The sequence below is a fragment of the Ciconia boyciana genome, chromosome 16 (assembly GCF_034638445.1).
Source record: "Ciconia boyciana chromosome 16, ASM3463844v1, whole genome shotgun sequence".
Taxonomy (NCBI): domain Eukaryota; kingdom Metazoa; phylum Chordata; class Aves; order Ciconiiformes; family Ciconiidae; genus Ciconia; species Ciconia boyciana.
This window is the reverse complement of record NC_132949.1, coordinates 7,628,016-7,652,813: the sequence shown is the minus strand read 5'-3', so window position 1 is coordinate 7,652,813 and position 24,798 is coordinate 7,628,016. Positions and strand designations below refer to the sequence as shown.

Below are 24,798 nucleotides of genomic sequence, written 5' to 3'. Positions count from 1 at the left end.
CCACGGGAAGAGGTTTCCAATGGCCAGGACGTGCCAGTGCTGCTATGGGGAGATGGTAGCTCGGGTCAGGGCAGGGGGAGCTGGTTAATCACAAACCAGAAAAGATACGGGGCCAGGAAAGTGTTGGTGCCAGTACGGGACAGCAGGGCGTTGCCATGCCTATGCCCAAGGATGCTCGAGGGAGCAGCGCACGTGGCCGCCTCCCGGTTCCTGCCTCCTGCCAGGGCAAAGCTGCGGCACGAATCCTTCCCCGGGGTCCCATCCGCCGCCCTGCACCAGCCGAGGCACACCACCTCCCTGCCCTGCTGCGTGGCCACGCATCACCTCCCCGGCGCTGGGGAGAGTCCTGGGGGCTTCAGCACCCTGGGGAGGTCGGCAGGTGCCAGCTGGGTGCTGGCTGCCAACCCAGTGGAAGCAGCCCTTTGCCCCAGCACAAAGCCACCTGGGCATCGCTTTGGGCTGCCAGCAGCCCCCACGACCGAGCCCCCGTAGCCAGGTGCCCTTCCCCAAGCTGCCAACAGCTCCTGGGGTCAGGGCCTGGCTGCCCAAACCTGTGCAGGGGAAAGTCCGGTGAGCACCTTTCCACAAACCTTTAAACAGCTAACCCCCCCCAAGTGACACACTGCTCCTTGGCGATGTTCAAGCCTTGTCTAAACCTGTCTCTCAGGCTGGAGGTTTTTATTTTTCCTTCCCTGGCTGTTGCTCTTCAAAGTGCTGCAAAAGAGTGAATCTATCCCCGATGCCAGTTTGATCTCAGATTTACAGCCCAAGCCCCAAAATCTTCCGCTGCTTGTGAGGTCCTTTGAGAGAATCACAGCAGAAAGTGTTTATTTCCATCATAAAGATCTGTTTTAATATTTTAACATAAATCAAGCTGCGCTTTATGGTGATAATAAATTTGTTGGCAGAAACTGCCTTTGCAGCCCGAGGCAGTAGAGCAATTCAATTTGTTTGGTTTTAAGTGTAAGGAGCCGTAATTGAGAAGGGGAAAGTACAGATGTTTCAATTGAGTTTGCAGCTACCACCCAGAGTTGCAGGAGGCTAATAGAGAAGAAGAGGTGAGGGTCTCCATTAGCCTCTCCGCTTGCCATTTCTCCTTGGCCTTGCAGCCCCATCAGTCACGGCCGTCCCCTCCAGGAATAGCTGCTCAGTGCATGCACGAGAAGAGGGACGGGGTAGAAAAAGGAGCCAGACTAAACCAGATGTATAATGTGCATTTTATTGTTTTTAATCCCATTTTTTGAAAACTAATTACAGTCAGGACAAGCATCACACGAGAATCTGTAATAATGAACTGTTAGTGTTGATAACCACCGCAAAAAAACAGACTCATTTGTGATGGGCAAGAGGAGAGAGCTCCTGCCCCACACTGAGCTGGGGTCACCCAGCATCCCCCCAGCCAGCGCTGGCTCTGCTGAGCTTTCCCCTTCCCACTTTCTCCAGTAATTTTTAAGGCATGTTTTATATGAAAAATGTTCTCTCTGCAGTAGAGCTTCTTTCCGTTAATCACCCCGATTCCTTGGATAGATTTGTTTTGCTGCCATGCAAGGACAGTGGGTGTCTGGGAATTGGTGGTTATTTATTTAAGAAAGCACTCGTGCCCCTTGGGGACCAGAGTCCTTCGCAGTAAGGTACCACGGCAAAGGCTGGGGCCAGGATGTGAGCCCTCACCACGCCACTGCAGCCAAAACCTGGATCCAAGCAGCTCTTAGAGGTAAGGTGCCTTAGAAGTCACTGCCACACACCGTGCCAAGGAGAGGTGGTCACCCAGGCCAGGGAAGAGAAGGCACATTTTGAATGTAAGAGATGGCAGGAGGGGGTGTGCCAGGCTGGGCTCCCTCCCCCCTCCCACCCCAGGCAAGGCAGGTGGGAGGCTACCTTGTATGAAATAGGGGCAGGAAGGGAGGGAGAGCAAGGGCAGCCCTAAAAGGGGAACGGAGAATGAGAGGAGATGAAATAACAGCGAACAGCCCTGTTCTCTGACTGGCAATGAAATGTGAAGGCAAGAGATTGAAATGGGCACTTGGAGGGATGGAGGCTGAGCCAAGTGCCTCGCAAAGCACGGGCAGCCTAGGGCAGACAGTGCAGTAGGAAAGGCCTCAGCCCCCTCCATAAACCCACACCTGTGCACTTGTGCAGAGGAACAGCCCCCACAGCCCCTCCAGCTTTCCAAAGGCTCATTTCATCCATCAGCATTAAATTCCTCCCTCAGGCTCTGCCCAGCTCCCAGCTGCCTTGCAAGTGGCTCCCAGCTCAGCTGCCCCATGAATTTGCCCTCCAACCTACCTCTTCCTAAAACGAGACACCAGCACCAGCTACCTGTAAAATAACTTGTTAATTTGGCACTGAAGATGCCACATCAGCTTCCCCCGAGCACTTGGGGATGTTTGAACTCACTAGCAAGGGCTGCCAATGCCTGTTTAGGATCAAGCTGGAGAGGAGGCAAATAGTCTCCCCGGATCCTCTCCAAGCAGCTCAGCAAGGACACAGTAGCGGTGCTCAGGCTCGAGAGGTGCAGGGTTTTGCTTTAAAAGCCATGAAGTATTTTTATACAGCTCCAGGTACTTGCATATTCCCCGAGGAGGAACACTTCAGGTCATATGGAAACCAGAAAGTCCTACTTGAAAACAGAGCTTGATTAAAAAGAGCTGCAGTTCAAAGCTTGCTTTAGTGAGCGGCGACACTTAATACTGCAGCAAGTGCAGAGGGCAAGAGGATCTAACGTAAGTGACATGCACCTGGCTTTGAACCTGCTTTAATAAGGGGGGGGTGTGTTAAAATATTTCAGGTGAAAACTTTTAAAGTTCCTCCTTTTGTTAGGAAAACCCATATGATCTTTGCCCACGGGTCTCAGAGCACAGGACCCAGTGCTGTTTGTCACTGTGTGGTATTATAGTGACCACCAGTAGCCTCAAAAGCAGAGACTCACCTCGAGCACTGGCTGCCTAAGGTAACACGCAGCCCAGTTCTCAGATAAGCTGAGCAGGACCAGCCCAAAGCCCACCTTAACCCTGTGCAGAAAGAGAAGGGGGGATTCAAGCCCAGTTCCAGCAGGGTTTTAGTTTTTGCTCCCCCATAGCACTTGGGTGCTCTGCTCCCGCAGGCAGGCAGGGCTGAGCCAGGGCACTGCCGCTTCCTCCTGGCACCAGCCCATTCCTTTGAGTTAACACCCACCTTGTTTCAAGGCTAATTACCCAGCGCAGGAGGCTGGAAACGCATCAGCGTGCACAGCCAGAACTCTTGCAGGCCTCACGCGTGTCAGGACTGGATAATTAGCACCTCCCCAGCCCACACGAATCCTGACCGCTGGAGTCAGGGTCTGGCTGGTTGCACCAGCCCCATGCAAAGGTGAGAAAGGGAGAAGGGCTCTGCCAGCTGAAGCCACTGAGCTGCATGCAGGAGCAGAGGGAAGCAAGGCTGCAGTTTCCCTTCCAGGGGCAAAAAGCTGTATCCCTGCGTGCGCAGGGGCATTGCTCTGTCTGGGGCTCCACAGCACAGGAGAACAGGATGAGAAGTGTGAATGTGAACTCCTGGGCTGAAGAAATCCAGCTCTAAGCACAAGATCCCAGGTCCCAGGCAATCCATGGTGCACAAACAGGTTAATGCCTCTAGAAAAAGAAAATGTAACAGAGCACAAAATTATTTTCTTCTGAATTAGGTCTGCTCCCACCCTAATTTCTTCCCTCAGCTGGCACAGGAGATTGGTCTGAAGGGGTCTCAGCAGAAAGAAGAGACTCAGTTCTCCCAAATTCCTGACAGATTCTGCACAGCACATCCCTGCTTTTGGGAGAAGGGACTTTTAGCCGATTGGTGTAGTGAGCAGCCAAGGCTGTCTGCTCTCCTGTGTGCTGAGACCTGCAGCACACGGAGAGCCACTGTAGGGACGGAGAAAGTGATGCTCCAACAGAGCTGAAGGCAGAAATGGCTGGACACTGGTTAATCGTGCAGGCTGCCAAGGGCTCAGCCCCAGGGCTTTGTATAGCGGGTCTGAGAACCAGGATTGTAACAAGGCTGAGTCCACTCCATCCACACCCAAAATGGGGTCTAACTTGTGCCACTTCTGCCTCTCCCCCGCTCCACAGTCCCAGAGGGGGAGCTGAAATGCTGAAGTCTCTGGAGCCCAGGAGGGAGCGTGCTGCTACCCCGACATCAGAGTTTTGACTCGCTCAGGACAATGTTTGCAGTCACAAACACAAAGCAAGAAAAGCCCCATATGAGCACAAACACAATCCAGAAGGTATGCCGGAAAGGGGAGAGGTGCTTGTTAACTGTCCCGCTGCCGAAGACCAGCTGAGTGTCCTTCCGACTGCAGTATGCAAGGAAAGCCGGAATGAGATACTGGATCCCGTTCCCAGCATAGGCTCCTGTGATGCCCACCAAGGACTCCAGATCGTGGGTGCAGAAAGCCACCAGCACTGGGGGAATCAGCGTGATGGCAGGAAAGACAATCCTATCCACCACCCATGGGTAGGTCCCCCCTTCTCTGTGGAAAAGGGTCTTCCAGTTGTTGCGCAGGGTCACTGCAATGATGGGGAAGTTGGTGCTGATGGTGAAGACAGGGAACAGGCCCAGGAAGTAACGAATAAAGGCAACGTTGATGATCTTGCAGTTGGTGAAGTTGAGTGTGTACATGTCCATGAGGGTGTCGTTGCGGAAGCAGTAAATGGCAGTGAAGGACAGGAGGCTGTAGAAAGCCAGGATCAGGATGTAATCGAGCAGCACGAGCTTGTTGACATGCTTCTTCTTGGAGATGGGCGTGATGAGGGATGGCAGGGAGTGCTGGCACATGAAGGAGTAGACGCACACCCCAAAGAGATTGCGGATGCCTGACAGCTGGGCCATGGACGGGTGACCTTCAGCTTGGCCTCTGCTGATGCGGATGAGGGCCAGAATAATCATGAGGATGAAAGCTGGAGAGAGAGAAGGTTTCAGGTCAAGCCCAGGTCTGCGCTCCCCACGACCCTCCTCCCATCGGCACCAGCAGTCTTGGCACCAGCTCTCTCCCCTGCGCCACAAGAGCATCTCCTTATCTCTGGAGAAGGTGGGACATCAAAGGCAAGGTGCACAGGAATTAATCATGACTTGCTTTCAGTGCCAGTCAGCAGATAAGGGAGTGGGCTCAGGCCTGCCTTTGGCAGGCATCTCCCTCCAGTCTCCCTCCTGCAGGGACTCACCCTCCCACCCCCCATAGCAAACGGCTGCTCTGGGCCCTTCAGAAGTGTAACGCTAACACGGCTGGCTGAGCCCATCGCCCTCAAGGGTCTCAGTCCATGGATGCTTCTGCCATGCACCTTGGCTAAATATCACCATTTAGACATGGCTTAGAGATGACTTGAGCTTTGACCTCTAAAGGAAGAAAAAATTAAACCTGGCTGCAGTCAACCCCAGTAATATTCCTACACATTTGCAAGTGGACTGATGTTTCCAAGACCTCACCTATGTACACAGGCAGATGCATGGGAGCAGCAGCTACTACCAAGCTTTCCTGTCCCTGTGATCTGTCAAGCATGATAGAGCAAGAACTAGCCAGCCATTTCCTGGGCAGGAGGAACAGGCTGTCTGTAGTTAATCCCAGGGTGGAGAAGCCAGTCTGGAAGGGACTAAAGCAGCACCGAAAGACTGCTATTAAAATTCATCACTTCTAGGCACAAAGTCTGCTCGTCCACCCTTCACTTATGTCAGGGAAAAGCCTAACAACATTTTACAAAGCTTATCACAAAAAGCAACCTGCTAGGGACAAAAATGAATTGAGGAGATTGGGCTAATGCCCTTATTTACTCCAGTGGTGGAAATTTGAGCCAGAAGCAGTTTCTGCTAGACTGTTATTCCTAGCATGGCACATAAAACCAGCAGAAAACTAATTCTGGTGTCACAGAAATCACATCAACCTGGGAAAGACGATCATCAGCTGCTGGAGTTAACAAGGAACAGGGGAAAAAAACCTGCCTGGCAGGGCAGCAAGCAGCAAGATTTACAGTCTGGTGCTGGCAATGGATGGGCCACTGTGGCTTGCACAGAGCTGTCTCCTGCACTGGTTTGAGGCATCGGAGCAGAGCCGTGAATTATCAGGCAATGAAAAAAATAACAAAGTGCTGACACTACTACTATGGACACCTTTGAATGTCATAAATATTAAGAGGAATTAAATTAAGAGGAATTTAACAGAGGAAAATAACAGAGGAATTAAACAGAGCAGAGCACAGTCCTGCGGCCAAGCCCATAGGAGGCTGGCCACCGGCACTGTGAGCCTGGCAGGCTCACGGTGGGGTGACAAGGACACTGGCTTGCTCTGTGCCCAGTACTGCTCTGCCTGACACAGGCGGCTGGAGATGGGAAACCCTGGCAGGGACGGGTCCAGAAGGGATAGTTACAGACCAGTTAGTGAACGCTGCCTCTTTTGTTCCCAGCGAGGCTAGATTAACCTTAACTGAACATTGCCTCCTGCACACCCCCAGCACTCTCCAAAACCCAGTTTCTCCTCTCACAGCAGTCCTCCTTTTCCTCCTGCGGCAAACACCAGCTTCACGCTGAGCTCTTACCAAGCCACACGCTGCATTTCATCTTGTGCTGCCTCAGGAAACCTCTCGTTTCCCAGTGACAGGGCAAGTCTAACAGCTCGCCATGAACACTGGACTGATGACAGCAGATCCATTCCTTCACGGCACCACAACGGCCAGGCCACTTTGGGAGTGCTGGGCTCTGTTTACTTACCCAAGAGCAGTCGCAGAGGGCTATGGAAAGCAAGAGCTCATTGCTCTGGGGGTGTGCAGTTCCCCTTGCCTTCACTCAAGCCAGCAAGCGAGGAGTTCTGTGAACACAGGTACAGTTATTGTGCCTCCCCCATTGCTCCCCAGAGGGGAGACACTTGCCAGCCATATCTGCTAGAGCAAGATAGCCTGAGAGAGATGTGTTCCAGGTGATGTGACATCGGCTGCGCTCCCCAGGCTTGCACAGGCTACCAGGAAGATGAGAAGGTGCCCAGAGCAACAAGACAAACCAGGTTAGGCAGCTCTGGAAATATGCTGAGACCACTCCTTTCCCTCTCACTTGGGAGAGGTGGTTGGCCTCTGTGGCCCAATCCTGAGCAGTTCCTGTATCTGGACTAGGTGTAACCGCAGAAGTCTCGCGCCTCTTCCCCTACACATGAGACCATAAATCTCTATCTGCTCTACTCAGCGGAGAGAAGAGTGAACTGCTTCCATCCCCCAACTCACTCTTGCCATTGGCTCAAAACCCCGTGTTCTGCACCAGCGCTAACAGGACCAGTTCAGGGGAAGCCCCAGGCTTGCACCCCATCCTCAGAGCATCTCTTCAGTTAGAGACCCACAGGCTCTCCTCTGCCCCAGCACATGTTTTTCTGGTAGGGAGCACTGAAGGATCAGGTTTCCAGTGGATTCCCTAAGTGATGAATAGAAGTCTACGGCTTAAGAAGGCAGAATTCGTGACACCTTTGTTTTTCCTTAAATACTTCTTTCAGAAATTAAACCTATTAAAAGCTCAAGTTACAAGGACTGATAATCCAATACCAAGTTCTAAACTGGTACTGTTTCCAACAACGCAAGCTGTGCTCTCCCTGCCCTAGCACTGGTGCTCTGCAGATGCATGATCCTTGAGAGGTGGTGCTGAGTAAACTGGAAGCCTTTCCTATGCAGTTCTGGCCCCAGAGAAGACAACAGCAGTCCTGCCCCAGCGGTTGGGTTTTCTCTCACTCCCTCCGGCAGAAGAGTTTCTCACTCCTGGAACTGGAGAGTTAAAACATTTGCATGCCAGATTTATCTGCCTGTCCCTGGGAGGAGGCAAGCACAAAACTGAGACTCTGAAACCTAGTTACGTTGGATGATAAATCAAGATGAAAAGAAGATGACAGTCTCTGACTGACAGGCAGCTTTGAGCAGACAAGAGGCAGCACAGGATCCTCAGGCACACACAAAACTCCTGCTCGCATCCTCCTCTACCTGGGACAGCAGGCTGAAGGCAGAGTCACACTACACTATTTCAAGTCACCTACAGTTGCCACATGAACTGTCCAACAGTGTTCCTTCACCACAAGGATCCTGGCAAAGCCAGACATGGGTTCATAAAAAAAAAGCCTCGATCTGCGATCTGGTCCTCTACACACAGGACAGAGGGTATAAGCAACATGCTCCAGGGATGAAATACCTTCAGATACCATGACCAAAAGCACCCAGAATCACAAAGCGAGGCGGACAGTGATGCTACCATGGATTGTTAGTAGGTTACATGAAAACTTTATTTTAAACCTTGTTTTATACAAGTGCTTAAAAAGCAATCAAGGGTTCTGCTTGTCCTAATTTTTTCAACAGTGTCAGACCCACTCCAAACACACACACCACAGGGAGACTTTGCAGCCAACAAGGCACAGAGGACAGTTCTACGTGTCTCATTTCTCTCCTCTAGAGGTTTGACATCCTTCAGTAAAAAGGATGCTAAGCGAGACCATGGGGAAAAAGAGGGGGTATGCCATAAAGGAAAAGTTGTGATGAATCTCATCACCACTGTCCAACTGCCTCCCCTACAGACCAACTGGCTCTTCTCAGACAAAGCAGACCTTGCAGACAGCTACTGCTGCCTGTCCTGCTCAACTCAGATGTTGATTCGGAGACAGAGCAGCTCTGCTATGGTTCTTGCAGGTGGAAGAAGAATGAATACGGATGAGCACACATCCCAATAAGAGCACTTTGGGGAAAATATGGGAATCTGGGGATATTAAAAACTACATTTTTGTGAGCTTTGATAGAAGCATAACAGAGCTGCAGAGAAGCAGTGAAGATAATTTAGCCATTCTAAGTTTAAGGATTGTTTTGCAGAGTCAGAGCAAACACCTTCGTAAATGAAAAATGCTGCCTTGTACATGAGCTTCGCCTCTGCAGAAAGGCTATTGCGGGGGGTGGGGGAGGAGGCCAAGGCTGAAACATGTTTTTCCCCCCATCATGGTAGGTTCCTGGAAGAGGAACTGATGCTCAGAATGAGTTTCTGGCTTAACCCTTCCTTACATCCCTGGCAAGACACTAAGTTTTTGAGATGTTTCACGTGGTGCCCCACATCTGTCTCTCTATTGTTATGTGGAAAATAATGGAGAAGATCCTGAACTGAGCCACACTGGGAAACAGGGAGGAGAGATGCTCTGTCACGTAATTCAGAAAGAGGTGGCTTGGCAAGGGGGAAGCAAGCTCAGAAGTGAGGGTTTGCAGAACTGTGACGTTGGATAACATCTCTGTGATCCCAGGAAGGAGGGCCAGAGACAGATGTTGCCTTCCAGGTTCAACAGTGAACTTTGACCTTCAAAGCATTGGTCCTAGTTAAAACAAGGATGGTTCTACTGGCTCTAGAAAGCATGGGGGCAGACAGCCACAAACCAGGGAGAAGTAAAAGATTCACTGGGGTGGGAGGGACCAAACATAAAACAGAACAAAGGTTACCTGTATGTTAAGAGTCAGAAAGGTGAAGATGGAGGAAGAATGATCTTGCGCACCCATTCACCACAGCTCGAGTCACATCTTCTCCAACTCTGTCCCTACTCTCATTCCTCCTTCCACAAGGAAAGCCTGGCGAGAACATGACTGCTCCTGCCGGCCATCCCTTCCAGGGATCCAGAGTGGCAGTGGCATGCAGCCACACCACCCCGCTATCAGCGGAGCAGCCCATGCCTGGCTGCTCCCCTACCCTCACCCACAGCCATTTGTTTAAGCAGACGCCGTGTTGCGCTGCTGACACGTTTGCGGCAGGGCCATCCGTCACCGCCGGCTGACGGTGTGACAGAGCTTTCTTGTCGAAGCGGAGAATCAATATGCCAGGAAATAATGATAATGAATCACCCTTTCACGACACATGCCACTTGCTTCCCTTTTCATACATTAGGTGGCATGATGGATTCCAAGACGAGGATGTTTTCATGAGCTTCCTGAGCCCATTCTCTTTGGAAGGAGGAAGATCTCTCCCCACCTTAACCTTGATCCTGATCCTCCATCAAGCCAAAACACAGCAGACCACTCAAAGAGGAACAGATCTCATTCAGTTTAATGTTAGGCAGCTCTTTCAGGAAAGAGGGTATAAAAGCAAGAGCGTCTGCTCTGTACATACTGAACAGCACAACATCATGTCAAGACAGTCCTACCTTCCACATCCCTAGCCAACACTTGTGTTGTCTACTTCACTACTGATGTCTTTCTAGGATGCTGGTGCCCCCCCTCAGAGCCAGCTGCCTTCCATCAGTGTTTTGGGCAAGTTTAAGAGCCCACTGTAACTCTGGAACTGCCAGGCATTATGGATGCTGTAGCATTTCAGTTGGACTCAATGATCTTAAAGGTCTTTTCCAACCTATACAATTCTGTGATTTGAAGTATTAAAGCACAGCGGGAGTTCACCATGCTGGCAGAACAAAGTATCTGAAATTAAGACACTGATTCTTAAATTGAAAACTCATTTACCCAGTTTCTCCTGCAGAAGCTATATCCTGTCACTCGTTCATGACCTCCAGCTCTCTGTAAACGCCAGAGCAGCAACTGATAAATTTCTCCAACCTTCAGAAGAGGTTTCTATATGAAATGACAGTAAAGAGGTAACATGAAAACCAGGTTTGCTCCATCAGATGTGGTAGCTGGAGTAGTTAAGGATCAGATTTGGCAATGGCAGAGCCTAAAACACCATCTCTACGAAGATGAAGGATTTATGAGTGCAGAGACTGTGGGGAAGCAAGATGGATATGTTCATAGAAGACAGCAGTTCTCTGGAGAGAGATGTCAGTAGGAGAAGACGAGGGAAATTACTTCCCAGAAGAAAGGTACGAGCAAAAGTTGTGGGACATCACAGTGGCTCCTTTGCCTAATGGACAGTAGGGACTTGCAGGGACAGTGTTACCCTCCCTGTCCCAAAGCCTACAGCAGGGTCTACGTGGCAGGGGACTGTCGCTCATATAGCAGGGGAAGCATAGCCACACGTTGGGCACATTAAGATCACGGAAGCGTGATGCAGCTTACCAGGAAGGCAAGGAAAAGCCTCTCTGGCACCTTCCCTCCCCCTGCCATCTCACCCACTCTGCCAGGTTTGGCTAGCTCTCCTGCTGCAACCATCTCAGACACTACTGCGGTCCTGGCCTCAGGCCAGGCAGAGCCCATCTTGTTCACAAAGGGAAACTTTTTAATAAAGTACCACCAGGACTTTTTTATTGTCAAAAGCAGTTCAGCAGGGCTTCTCTGCTGTAAAGCATAATTTCCCTGCTTTTCTTCATCATCTGGGGCATGGTTTGCTACTCGATAACCAAAATTTACAAGCAGCCTCCCCTACCATGGTAACAACTCCTGCTGTGAAACCGGTGGAGCTACCCCCTCTCAGCCCACATCAGCTGGTCTCCACAGACATCTGCACATCAGTAACAGTTCACAGGGAGAAAAACAGCTCTGCACTCTAGTGTTTATCACGGATGCTTTATCTCAACATATGGGAAGGAAAGAGCAGCCAGCGAGGCTTGTTTGCTTCTGGTGGAAAATTACCCGTGTAGTTTATTGTGCTCTCTCCTCCGGTCACCTTTGGCAGAAGCACCATAAAGCCTCTGCAACCAGGACTCGGCTCTGTGCTCTGCTGTTGACTTGGTCTATTAGCTTTGACAGTCACTTCTCTCTCCATGTGAGAATTTACTCTTCTGTGAAAAGGGAGTAACACACACTTTGGTGTCACCATGAGCCTCAGCTAGGGCTGTGCATGCTTTGGAAAGTGCTGGGTGCAAAGCGCCCATGTCCCATGAAAACCAGGTGCTCTGCAGCCCTAGCCACACCTTCCCCATCCTGCTTTGGGCCCTAGCCAGCAAAGTTTTTATCTTGTTCGAACAACACACACTCTGAACAGAGAGCAGCTTTGCATGCCACACACTCACTCTGAAAACCTGTGTGGGCACTATCATCTGGACCCTTTTGCAGGGCTGAATGTGTCCTTACATTTTCAGCTCTCCTTCTCCAGCTCTCAGACCCATCAGTTTGTCTCTTGCTGCCTGGATAAAGCGCTCTTTTCAGGAACGTCAACTCCTCAGGCAGGATCTCAGTGGTGCCGTCCAGCACCGCATGTCACTCTCCATCTGCATCTGAAGCTAACAAGGCTCTTTCACTCACACAGGCACTGCTTCACCCCACTGCCCCCCACAAACAGCACTGAAATGAGCTCCTCAGCCGACAACTCTGAAAGTAGGCATGACAGAAGCACAGCCTTTTAACTAACTCTTCATAAATATATTCACTTCTCTTAGTGAATTATTTACCCTGGGCTCTGGCAGCAGTTTCCTCTGCTCCAAAAGGGATGCAAGAACATGAAGTAACTTCGTTGAAGAAGCTTGTCAGAATGAGCATGCAACAGTGTCCTGATTTACAGTCTAATTCCCTCTTCCTTGCCATTCCTGTATGCCCTGCTCTGTGAAAGGAAAGGGGCAGAGATTGAACTGGTCCCTCCTTAAGGTGTTTGCAGAAAGCTCTGATTTTGATGCAGAAAAGAGGCCACCTTGAGGACTGTGGACACTGGCAGACTAATCTCTCTGCAGGAGACTGGAAACACAGGACTTCAGATAATTGTCACCCCCTCCTATAATTCTCAGTCGCTGCAGCTGAAAGAACGTAGCAGAGTGACTCTGGGTTTCTGCATGGAATCAACTCCAGCATGGCTGGTTAAGCCTGCTAAGGATGGCAGCGACAGTTACTACAGCAGCTGAAACCTGCTCACTAAGTGAGATGGTCTGAGACCAGTTCTCTGCAGAGAAGTGCTCAGGAGTCCTGTAAAGAGCAGGATTCTGGTGAAAGAAGCAGAAGTATCAGAGAAATGAACAGATAAGGAAAGTCAGCCTCACCAGCATGCTTTGGAGAGCCCTTTCCTAGTTTCTTGCCTAGAAGCCTTCTACCAAGTACCCTGGAAGGGGACAGGATAGGGGGACAGGACAGGGGGGAATGGGGGAGAAGGAAAAAAAAAAAGGGGGGACTTAACACACATTTCCTGGCTATTCTTGTCCTTTTTCCCTCCATCTTACTGGCCAGGGGAAAGAGCTAGGGGAGAGATTTTATTTCTGGGCAAATAATTGTGAGATCATAGTTTGGGCAGGGCTGGGAGTGATCTGCCTCAAGGGCTGCAGTTACTTGAATGGATGTGGTACGATCTGACAGTGCTACAGGAAGAGAGAACTGAGCCTGCAGCAACCAAACCTAGAAGTTTATTCCTCTATAAAGTGTCTCTTTATTAAAATACAATACTTTCTAATAACTACAATACAGCATCAAGAACAGCACATAGAGCAAATATCCCACATGGGAGCTGTCTGGGAACATTGGTCAGAGACTCTTCAATAACAGCAGCAATAATCATGCTACCAATGTCTTTAAAGCCAAAAGTCCTCACCTGTAGAGCTGGGCATCTCAGGCTGTAACAGGCTGCAATTAATTGGGTTATCCACTTAATACAAAATAGCCCAGTGTTTGCTGCTGAGCTCCAGCAAGCCCTGTCCTTTTGTTATCTTTCCTAAGCCGTATCCTTTCCCATGATGCTGCTAGACACTTATTATCCAATATTATCCAATAATAAAGAGGTAGGGCTGTGCCCCAGCGAGCTGTGTCCCCTCAGCTTTGAGAGGTGCATCAGACTTGCCTGGCTTAGTCCCTTTTGCTGTGCCGTGCCATCCAGCAGCTCACCCCTAACACCACCCACTTGATCAGGATTGAAGAAAGGAAGGGGAAAAAAACCAGCTAGATATTCAAGTCTCTTTAGGGAGCAATCCATCACCACCACAGATTTAAACCCTTCAGGAAAAGAGCCTGAAGTCCAAACAGCAGAATTGAAACTACCAACAGCTCTAATTTATTGGTGGCTTAGTTGGTTTAGTCTTCTGCAGGAGACATCCTGTTCCAAGAACCTTGTAAAAGACCTGGAAGCAGGCTCCAAAACTGGTAAAGGACCTGGGCTAATAACAGCTCCACACTTGAAAGGCTGAGGTGGAAGGGAGCTGAAAGGAAGGAAGGAGTTGCAGTTTGTGGAAGGAACCCTCCCTACCCCAAGGAGACAAGTCATACTTACCTGGTCAACCAGCCTGGGTCCCGTCTCTGCTCTTAGTATCCTTGCTCAAGAGCTGGGCAAGCCAGCAAGGTTTTACCCCTAACTCAAATCAAGGCTTCACTTTAAGCACCATTACCAGGGTTTAGGACAAGTGATTTTTCCCAACTAGCCCTTTCTCCAGGGAAGCACAGATGACAGGCTCCCTGTGACACCCCTTAGGGTGCCTCTGCCTCCCAAGACAGTTTGGGCACGAGTAGGACAGGGCTGACAAAGCAGCCTGAGGAGCTTTTACAGTTGGGAAAGGCATGAGAGCTTGTGTAGGCAAACCCTTACACACCCGCCAGCTCCGTGAGAACAGAGATCTCTAAGCATGGATAAGGCCAGCAGTTCAAGCACTGACTGCTGCACTGAATTTAACCATTGGCACTCACCCACACGAGGTGGCAATCAGTTTTGCAGCCAAGTATGTAAGCCGTTACTCTTCAGAAGACTGCCAACAGCTCGATGGCTCTGGAAGCCCCCTCTCTGCCATCAGCCCTACTCCACCTGGAGAAGCAGATCCACTCTCTGTGCTCCTATCAGTCCTGACAAGGAAACGCCTCACCATGCCAGCCTTGTTTCCAGATGAGCTCTCCATGTTCAGCAGGCCCAGACAACAAGAGTCCCTCTGTCTGGGCTCTCTAGCAGTATGGCACTCAGGCTTGCAAGCTCCTCCTTCAACTTTCTCATTTTAGAGACTTCAGAGGTGCCTGTCCTGGCTAGTCCCTTACCCTGGGAGGAGAAACACAGCCAGATGAAGGGCTGATCCCTGCCACATCCCCATATTCTTCAAATTGGCCCATTTTTAATTTCCAGTTCAGGTTCCAGTGTTTAAGACTGCATTTTTCAGACACAGAATGAAATTTTTCTTATCCATGAGGTGTGGAAGGAGACCGCTGTAGGCTTTGTTAGCTGATGTGCTGCTTGCGATGAGCACAAGGCTCTGGAAAGAGGCTAGTGACATTTGATTATCACTTAGATCAGGAGAAAGAGGGAAAGCAACTTTCAAAGGCAAGGCTGACACTATTACAAACACCAGCAGAAATGACCTTCACACACAGCTAGCTCTCCCTGCTGCCAAGAACTATCCTCTCAGCCACTGTCATCTGAATTGCCAGTACACCTGGGGCAGTGCAGCCTTACATCAGACACTGCTGCTCCAAAATCCAGGGGCTTTTCACCAGGCTGAGGAAAAGAGTGTACAGTGGGTCCTGCAGTACGTGCACTGCAAAGCCTGTACTAGCCTCCCAGCTCAAATAGGCTTGATTTTTTCAAATCACGATGCAAAGCATGGGTTAGCTTCCCATCCACATCAGGCCAGTGGGCACAGTTAAGCTGAATAAGCCACTGTCCGTGTGGGAAGTTTTTACGCATCAAAACAAACAGGTCGGCTGGCAGCTCCAGTGTTCAGCTCTGCCAGTCAGAGTGCTTGGCAGAAGGGGAAGCACCTTCAGCACCACGTGGCTAAAACCAACTAAAGGAAGATGAAGAAAAGGCACAGATTATAGCAGGACAGGAGTCCACATCTGGCCATTGGCATTCAGGCAGGACAAATTCAGGAGACCGCAAAACACCAGCCAAGACCATTCTTTAGGATCTAAGCTCTCTAAGCACCAACAAAAGACCAACCCATGTTTAACTCACAGCCCTGCTTTTGGAGGAGGGGACAGCAGTGATGTGAGGACATGAGAGAAGCCAGCTTGATAAATCTAAACAGTATGGGATCCATCCTTATCCTGGAATCTGCAGCAAGAGCTCTCCTCTGTTCCCTGCATCACATGGCTGTTTGATAAATTGTCTTTCCTAATAAACCTATCCCTCATTGTACACATATGGAATCCGTTGCTCTAAGTAGCCACTGAGGTGCTGTCAGGGTCATTAAATATCATTATCTGGGGCAGCTGTTCCCCAGCGTGCTGACGCAGGAATCAATCAGGCTAAAGCATGAGTTTCCCCTACACTTCTCCAAACACTGCCTTTGTCCCTCTCCATCAAGCGATGAAAGAGAGAAGCAGTTCTGCCTTTATACCAAGGTTTAGCAATCCTCATACTGGAAGGAGCCAGCTAAAGGGAAACCAATAGCAGATCAGGCAGGTGTCAGGTTGTCACAGAGACAGGATGAGGTCTGACTGATGTCTTTACCAGGAAAGAGGAGGCAGGGTGATTAGAAACAGGCCAGTGAGCTGAGCAGAGATTACTCTTTTAAAAAAAAAAAATCAAAAAGACAAAAACACAACTTCCTTTAATACCCCTTAATGAGATAACCTCTTTCTCTGAAGAACATGGGAGCTTTCAAACCTTTCATGTGCTCAGACAATAAAAGGGGAAAAAACAGACATTTAGGATTTTCACACCATCCGAGGTCAGGATTCGTTAACTCAAGCTGTTCAGCATCTGAGAGCTGAGGGCTTAAAATCCAACCTAATTTTCCTGGGTGATGGCTGCTTAACCCCATCTCAGATGTTCTCTAGAACAGAGGATCTCTATTCCTCCGCAGTGACTGCCAGCCACTTCCAAACAGGATCACAAGCCTTTGAACTCACAGAAGAGGGACGATACACAACTGAAGTCAGGTCAAGTGTGTCTGCGTGGTGGGAAATAATCTGAGAATCAGCTTTTCTTCCTATTCCAGGTCAACAACAGGTATAAACAGAGCTAATTCTGTGCTTGAATGGTCTGGACCCATGAGCCAGGACACTGTTAACCTGCAGAAATGCTGCTGTAACACCCTCTCTGTTAGCCCTGAATATCAGTTACTCTGTCTAGGTTACACAAAACAAGACAAACCTCAACATAAGCATCCATAACACACACTCCCCCTCTCAGCCTTTAAGGTCATGTACACAGACAACCCAGATGTGAGGCAGCTGCATCTTTGGATGACAAAGGCACTGCAAAAAAAAAAGTAGTGAAGTCTTATTTTCCTTAAGGGAATTATCTGTCTTCCCAGAAGTTCTTGGCAGTAAGATTTTGGAGAGAACTCACAAGAGCGGGGTTTCCCCAAGGACAACACACATTGGTTTGGGGGTTTCCAATGCAGCACATCCTATGCTAAAGCAAGGCCCAGTAAGAAAAAAAAAAAAAAAAAGGCAAACAGATGATAAAACCAAGGGTGGAAAGTCTGACAGAAGTGCCTTTTGTTCTCAGATCAAAACAAAGATTGTTCAAAGTCTGTTGTACACATGCTGAGAGAATGAGAAACTTACTGCTGAACAGCAACTGGTGGGTATCACGGTTAGCCCCCACACAGGAGACTTTTCCAAATCCCTTCTGCCTCTCACACAAACCAGATTAAGACTTCATCTACCAGCTCATGTCTGACTGAGAACAGTTTGTTTTGTTTTAATCAGAAATTTCATCCTATAACAAAAATCCTTTTCCTCAAAGATTTATCAGGCCTCAACAATCCTCCTCAAAGACATTGTTTTGACAAACACTTGCTTCTGAACAAGAATATTTTGGGGAAGGGGGCAGGGGGGGAGCAAGCATCGGTAGCATGACTTAGGTTCCATCTATGGTAAGGAGGTGGCCAAGACTCTGCCAAGACTCACCTATCCATCTCATGAGGGATGTCATGATTTGAAGATACTTGGTCTTCTGCACATTGAAGAAGGTGAAAGGACCCAGGAGGAGAGTGAATGCTGCCTGGAAGGACAATAAAAACATACGTTAGTTTAAAACCCAGAAATTCTGCTACTATGACAAATTTATCAGTAAAGCAAAGCTCGCCTTGAAAGTTCACCTCCAGACACGTCTGTTTGTCATGGAGCTTTCTTTGTTGCTTAATTTTACAGCTAGGTTGGCTGAGACACAGGGGGTCAAGCAAGCTGCTTGGTATCAGAGAACATGCCTTGGGCAGAAGTAGAGCACAGGATCCTCTTGGCTCTCAGCCGCTTGCTATCACTGCTACAGCATGTCTTTACTGACACATTTCAGTAAGAGCTCTCAGTGCAGCCTTATGGAACATTAAATATTAAACTGTGCCCTCTTTGTCCGGGTACATGCTCAGTTTAGGTCTGGATAGCAATAGCCATGACCAGTCTGCTCGCATTAACGTTGATGGGGTAGCTTCAGGGTGTCCCAGGCTGAATGGCAATGGAGCCAGGTCTGCCCGGAACATTTTTTTCCCCACGCTTTAAGTTGCTTGTTTTACAGCAGGAAGCTTATAGCGTAACAGTTAAGCTCTTGACTTGGAAGCTGAAAAGCTGTGCAAAGTTGGGGGGGGGAAATCAAAGAGATACTCATAAGAATGAACTTTATTCAGTGTGGAAATTAAAGACACTGTCCGTGAGGAGAGATCTTTCTTCACTGCCCTCTTAGTTGTATATTGAGACACACTGAGCACTCAGAGCCCTACCTACTCCAGACAGAAAAAAGGAAAGGCTTTACTGCAGGAAGACAACAAACCTTGATCAAGTTCTGAACGTGAACTGAGAGAAGCTACTTGTGACAGGGAGACAAAATGGGTGTTACAGAAGACAGCCCTGCCCGTGATCCATGGGATGGCATGGGCTAGCGATATACTAACAGGTCCAAAAGCTGTAAGCAAGCAGTATCTAGAAAGCCGAAGCATACACGGCACAGATTTATTGAGCATCCCAAAGGGATTTTTAAAGACAAATACTCAGCATTAATATTTACACATTGCTCTTTTCCATGACTTCTTAAAGCGGCTCCGAAAAAAGGTGTCACCAGAAGGGAAGAACTGGGACTCAAAAGGGCAGGCTGTGGAGCCTCAAGGTCTCTGTCAACCCCAACAGAGTCAGTGACAGAAATGAATCCAAGCTATTTTAAGCCTAGTACAACCCCAAGAAACCTTTTTTGAGACGTTTCAGAATATCTGCAAGGCAAATTTGAAACAGCTTGCATCACAAGTATTCTCAGACGACCAAAGTAAACCCAGAAGGGGACCAGAGGAAAGAACCCTTGGTTTCACACGTCACTCGGTCAAGACATATTCTGACCTGAGGCCATAATTTACACCAAGTCTTGTTTTTAATGCTTGGAGAAAAAAAAAAGGGGGGCACAGAAAGCATGCGCAGAATTCAGATTTGTGAAGCAATTGAGGATCCTTGGAGAAAACACTGAAAATCACACAGAATACAACAACACAGGCATAACTGGCAAGACTAAGAGCTAAACCAGCCTTAATAGTGAAGACACTTTCAGTTTTAACACAGAAGCAAACCAGCCAGTCACAAGTCTTTTTTTAATCTTCTCCCTGTTGTTCCTTTCTTGTTCCTTTTCAAGCTTAACTCCACTTTCTTTCCACCCTCTCCTGCCCTCCACAGACTGCCACTCCATCCTAGGATAGTGCACAAACCCCAAAGGACTAAATAAACTTTAGTCTAAAGAGAGATGTAGGCCAAGGACCCAGAGTGAACCAAGTAGACAGCAACTCTCTTACTGGAAATTATTCTCAAGTTTTTGACTAACATCTTTCAACCTCCCCTCCCAACACACACACTGCTCAACACAGCCTCCCTTCAAATCATGTTAAAAGCTCATGCATCAGAAAGAGCTGAAACAAAGAGAGATGGACAAAGGATGGTGATAACTAAGGAATAGATGTCTTCTGCAAATCAGAATGCACCAGAACCAATTGGCAAAACAGCACCTCAAACCATGGCAAGGATTGACACAAGATTGCTGAGCACCAAAGCAGCTGGGTCTGAAACCTAGCTTTGTCTTAAGCACTGAGGAAAGAGCTGCGTTAAGGTAGATTTGGGGCTCAGTTGCTGAAAAGCATCAACAGCATCTTTAGGTGCTGGAAGAACCTGGGTCTCCTATGTGCTCCCCAACAAGTGCTAATGAAGCATAAAGAATTCCCCTGGATGTTACACTCCACTTTCTGCAGTTACTCTCCAGTGCTCAAGGCATCTTAAACAACTAAATCCATTGAGCAACTCTTTCAACTCTCCCCCTCCTCTATGGGCTTTACTGCTCAACTCATGGGGAAGAGATACAAGTCGTTGTGCCTGAATGGTTGGATTCCCCTGCCATTCTTTAAGATGATCAGTGTCTTCTGTTCTTAACAAGATCCTGGAGCTGGTCCAAAGGAACCAGGTGAGAGATTAATTCAAATCCAATAGAAATGAATTACCTTTTCCACTTGACGCCCATTAGTGAACCAAGATGGATATCCACAGATCAATACAAATGATGCTAAGGCCTGGAATGAGATGAGGTTGCCCTGCTTTGCAGAGATTTGTGCCAACCACTTTTAGGAAGGGAAGCCACAGTGCACACTGGACTGTTCAAGAGGAGAAAGGCCGGGCAGAAGAGGACATTAAACAGCCAGATTAACATCACTTCAGAATGAAATTGTGTACAGCTCCACAGGATTCAGCACAGGTCAGGAAAGAGGGATCAGTTCCTCACCAATAACCAGGACACGAGGGGCAAGGACTCAGTCCCTGGATCAGAGCTAATCTCATCATCAACCCTCAGAAGAGTCCCAAGGCCAGGAAGCCTATTTAAAAACACATCCCCAAAAGGATCAGAAGAGACCATGATGCTTAGAAGGAGGATGTCTACTTTCTCTACCTCACTGTGCCAGACACCTAAATGCTCTTCCGACCCATAAAGTTAATTAGTTTCATAACTTCTCCCTAAGGAAAAAGTAAGCCTGAAGAAGCACCTCAGACATATACCCAAACTTTCCACCTGACATTCTCCAAGCTCAAGTCTCCCCCAGAGGGATATAATTTACTGTTGGACTTGATCTTAAAGGTATTTTCCAACCTAAATGATTCTATGATTCCATGATTACATGTACTATTCAAACAATCCAAAACCTACATAGAAAACTGCACCAGTCAGCCCTGCCAGAAATCAAATATGCAGAGCTCCAGCACATCAAAAAGCTCTCCCAAGTTTTCCAGTTCACCTCTTGAGCTAGCTGAGATGACTTCTAGGAGTTTATAATTCTCTTCCTAAGCTTCAGCAAATTAACCCAAGGCAGAATGAGCACAGTCTACTTTGAAAATATTTTTCTACTAGTGAAGTGGTTTCCTATTAGAAACAAGCAGGCGTACATGACTGATTCATTGTTACACTTAAGCAAGGTAAGGAAATCCTCCCTTTGGCTAAGAAGGAGCATCAGATCTATGAAATGCTGTTTATATTCACAGGATGGCAGAGAAAAACCTTTACTGTGTTTTTGCATAGACTGGCTGTTAAGAGTGGCTCCCTAATTTCTCTCCAAGCTCCTCCATTAAACAGGAAAGGCTAGACAAGTCACCAGGCTTGCTGCGGAGGGTACACGGAACCCACGCACAGCAAATAAATGCAACAGATGCAAAATTCTTTACTTTTCCCTCCTTTCTCATGCTGAAAAACAGCATGAAGATCCAGCACATTCGTGACTGAAAAAAAAATAGTGTTTTTCTTGCTTTTACTGACATTTCTAGTCAGAAAGTTAGAAGCCAGCGAGTGTAGAGGAAAGAACAGCAGCTTCTCACCCTGAATCACACTCTGCCCTGCAGGCTAGTAGGAGCCACGAGCAGCACACCAGCTTACTCAACCCCGGGAGGGTCTTCAAATTCATTCCTCCCACCAAGCCAAGCCACAACAGTACCAGCACCAAGATTTGGGAGCTTCTCTTAGCGAGCTACTCAGCTGACACCACTTTCCCAGCCTCTGCACCTGTCAGCTCTTAGTATTTCAAAGTGAAAAGCAGGCAGATCAACTCAAGTCTTCTTGCCACAGGGGAAACTAGCTGAGGCTTACCATTGCCTGGAATATATTTTTATATATATTTATATATTTCTAAAAGTATATTTTATTAAAGCTCTTATGTTAAAACTTGGTTACATAACCTTGTTTATTGGCTTATCTTAAAAAAGCAAAAGTAATATCAAGCATTAATAGGACATCTGGCTGGTTTTATCAGCTTAGTTTCAGCCAAGAGGACCACCAAGAGAGCTCTCAACTGCTAAGTGATGGCCAGCTAATACCAAGAGTCTTTCAGACCATACAAACATGCTTTAAGCTAGTCAGAGGGCTGTATTGACTAAACAGGTTCTTTATTGACCTGAAGGGTCCATATATCACTTTGAACCAGTACAGTTCAATAGCTTTCATCTGCTTCCCAGCATGCTGCTTTTGCAGAAAAAGCCAATATGGCTCAGGAAGCACAATTAGCATCCCAAACATAGCTGATTCATGTATTGGACGCAGTAGTTACAGCATTATGGTTAGTGCCTGCATACATTTGCAAGAGGACCATCTGAAAACCAGCTTCATTCATAACTGTCATCAGAACTTGCTTGTTTTCATGCTCCACAAACTCATCTGTAAGAATTGCATCTGTCTTTGGTGCTTGCTGAGTAGTGAATTAAAAACAGTAGCTACTGTTTCTTGTTGATTCAGAGCCTGCAAGCTTTCAGACAGTTGAGTAGAAGCAGGGTGTTTACCTGAGCAAAGTAAGACCATGAAGATTAACCTTGTTAAATGCAGCAAATACTCCAGAAGTAGAGCAAAAAAAGAGTTTGAGAGTTTTTGGATAAATGCATTTGTGTGGCACAGGGCTATCATACCAATGCAAAGTTCATAAGTCTCAGGTATCAGGCCAAGGATCCCTCAGTTTTAATACGAGGATGGTAAAGAGACATTGCAGTGCTCTCTCCTTACATATCTCCCTTTGGGCTGAGGCCGCAACCACCCTTTCCTTTCCTTTTCCTCCTCCTCTGAGCCTTCCTCACCCTCATTCAGAACCAGAACTCACCCCAAACCAAATCTTTCCTTGGAGGCTCTTGCTTCCCCTTGACAGAAGTGTCAACATCTCACACAAACTTCATTTCACAATAGTACCAACTCTACCTCTGCAGATACTGATGTTTAGGTTTCACAACTGCTGAGCAACAGTACCTCTTCTCCCAAAGACAGAGGACAGCAAATAACCCTACTCTAATGGGGAGCAAGCTGACAAAACAAAATGGATCATTCTCCTTGGTAGACTTTGCCACCTTGGCTGGAAAGCTGAGAGTTGTGTGCTTTATACAGGACTATGGGTACACAGCATTCCTGCTGCAAAGCAAGATAACAGGAAGACGCAAGCTCTCTTGAATGAGCACTTCCCAGAGGAAGCTTTGTTTGATTCAGTGCTCAGACACAAGGAAAGTCTCCTTGAGCACGGTACGAAAAAGCAGACATTTCATACATGCTGTCAGGAGTGGCAATTGTGACACCCGTTCTACTTCTGCAAGACATCCCTGAGCTCAGAGCTATTTCACAACCCAGATGAGCACTAGAAGGGACAGACAAAACAATATAACAAAACCAGACTGCGCAAGTATGGAGATCAAACAAGATGTTAGAAGAGCCAGGGACTGGCTGATCAGGTACTCTCCTCTAGAGAAAAAACCCAAACCCAAAACTTTATTTACCAGCACTGACACAGGTCAGAGGTTTTATCTCTGGTTGGAAGCCTGAACCAGACCTATTGTCTTCAGTAGAGTAGTTTTGTATGAATTGGTGGTCCTTTTCACATCCTCAGGGAATTTTTAGGGCTGACTTTGAAGAGAAGTATTAAATGCAAGGTGCTTTCCCTGCTCCCGTTTGGGACTCCTAGATAAAGAAAGCAGAGCTTTATAACATTTCAGAGCTACTTGAAGCTACACCAACACCTACCCGCAGCCTCTGGTAGCTCCTCTGCACCCCCTTCAAGTTGTGGCAACTGCTATGCTACCCAGCAGCAGGCTCCAGTTGCTCATGCCAGGGCTTCAGTGCTTTTCAGCTAAAACACATGAAGGGAAAAGGGTCTCAAGTGCAATGTGGTGCCCCCTCTGCCATCTCTCCTCCCCTTCACTAGGGTGACAAGGCCATGTTTCTCTCCTGCATGAGCTCATATCTCAAGCTAGAGAGCCAGATGGCACATCAGCGAGGGCGGCAATCCAAGCTTTCGTTGGTAAAGCTTTACCCCTTGCAGTGGACAGTACAAATATAAATACATGAAAGGAGTCTGATTGTTCAGGAAGGAGCTTTTTAGAGAGCTGGGAAAAAAAAAAATAAAGCTGAAGATCCACAGCCTCTCAAGGCTGGAGGCAGGGCTGCAGCAGGGGCCGTGCTGATAGGCAGCAAGTTATCAGCAGACAAGCTATTACGAAGCTCTTAAAGTTGGTTGAAAAAGAGATAAAACAGCAACAGAACAAGGATTGTTCAGAGAAGTTGAGAGGCAAGAGGGATTTTAACCTCCAGATCCCCTGTAGAATCAGGAAGTCACAACGGAGGGAGGATGCAACCGCCAGACATTCCACAAGGAATATTTATAGATAAAGAAACAAGGGCAGTTACTCTTTGAGTACAGCAGGCATCTGCTGCCACAGCAGCTCCAGTAATTAACGTGCTGCTCTTGGGACACCTGGCAGAGGTTTATAGTCATAACTCACACAAAGCATATTGCTGGCACTAAGGAGCTCTCACCCACCTTTTTCCCCAGTATCTTAAGGCAGGGAGGAGGTATCCCCCAAGAACTAAGACCTCAGCTGCTGCCAGGCAGGTTTTTGCCAGCAAAGCAAGTGGCATTTCACCCACGGCACCCATGAAGCTGGATGCTGCCGCTCACAGTTCCTGTGCCACAGCGCTCCCAGTGCTTCTTCCAAATGGAAGACCTTCTGCAAGAGATGGAAAGAAGCACCTGTATCCCCAAAGCTACTTAGTTCAGTGAATCCGAGTATGATCTAGGGATTTTCAAAGGTTCTAGTCCAGCACTAGCTG

The 24,798-nt window shown here is 48.0% G+C and overlaps 1 protein-coding gene across 3 annotated transcripts in view; it reads right to left on the bottom strand.

Annotated features, from left to right (window-relative positions):
- Positions 1-1,212: 1,212 nt before the first annotated feature.
- TMEM104 (transmembrane protein 104) overlaps positions 1,213-24,798 on the bottom strand; it is a 45,353-nt gene continuing 21,767 nt past the window's right edge. For all 3 annotated transcript variants that reach the window (XM_072881126.1, XM_072881128.1, XM_072881127.1), the window contains exons 9-10: positions 17,631-17,724; positions 1,213-4,910 (exon numbers count right to left, since the gene is read on the bottom strand). In XM_072881126.1, the coding sequence (XP_072737227.1) occupies positions 4,150-4,910; positions 17,631-17,724 (855 nt within the window). In that variant the 3' untranslated portion in view covers positions 1,213-4,149. The remainder of the gene's footprint in view (positions 4,911-17,630; positions 17,725-24,798) is intronic.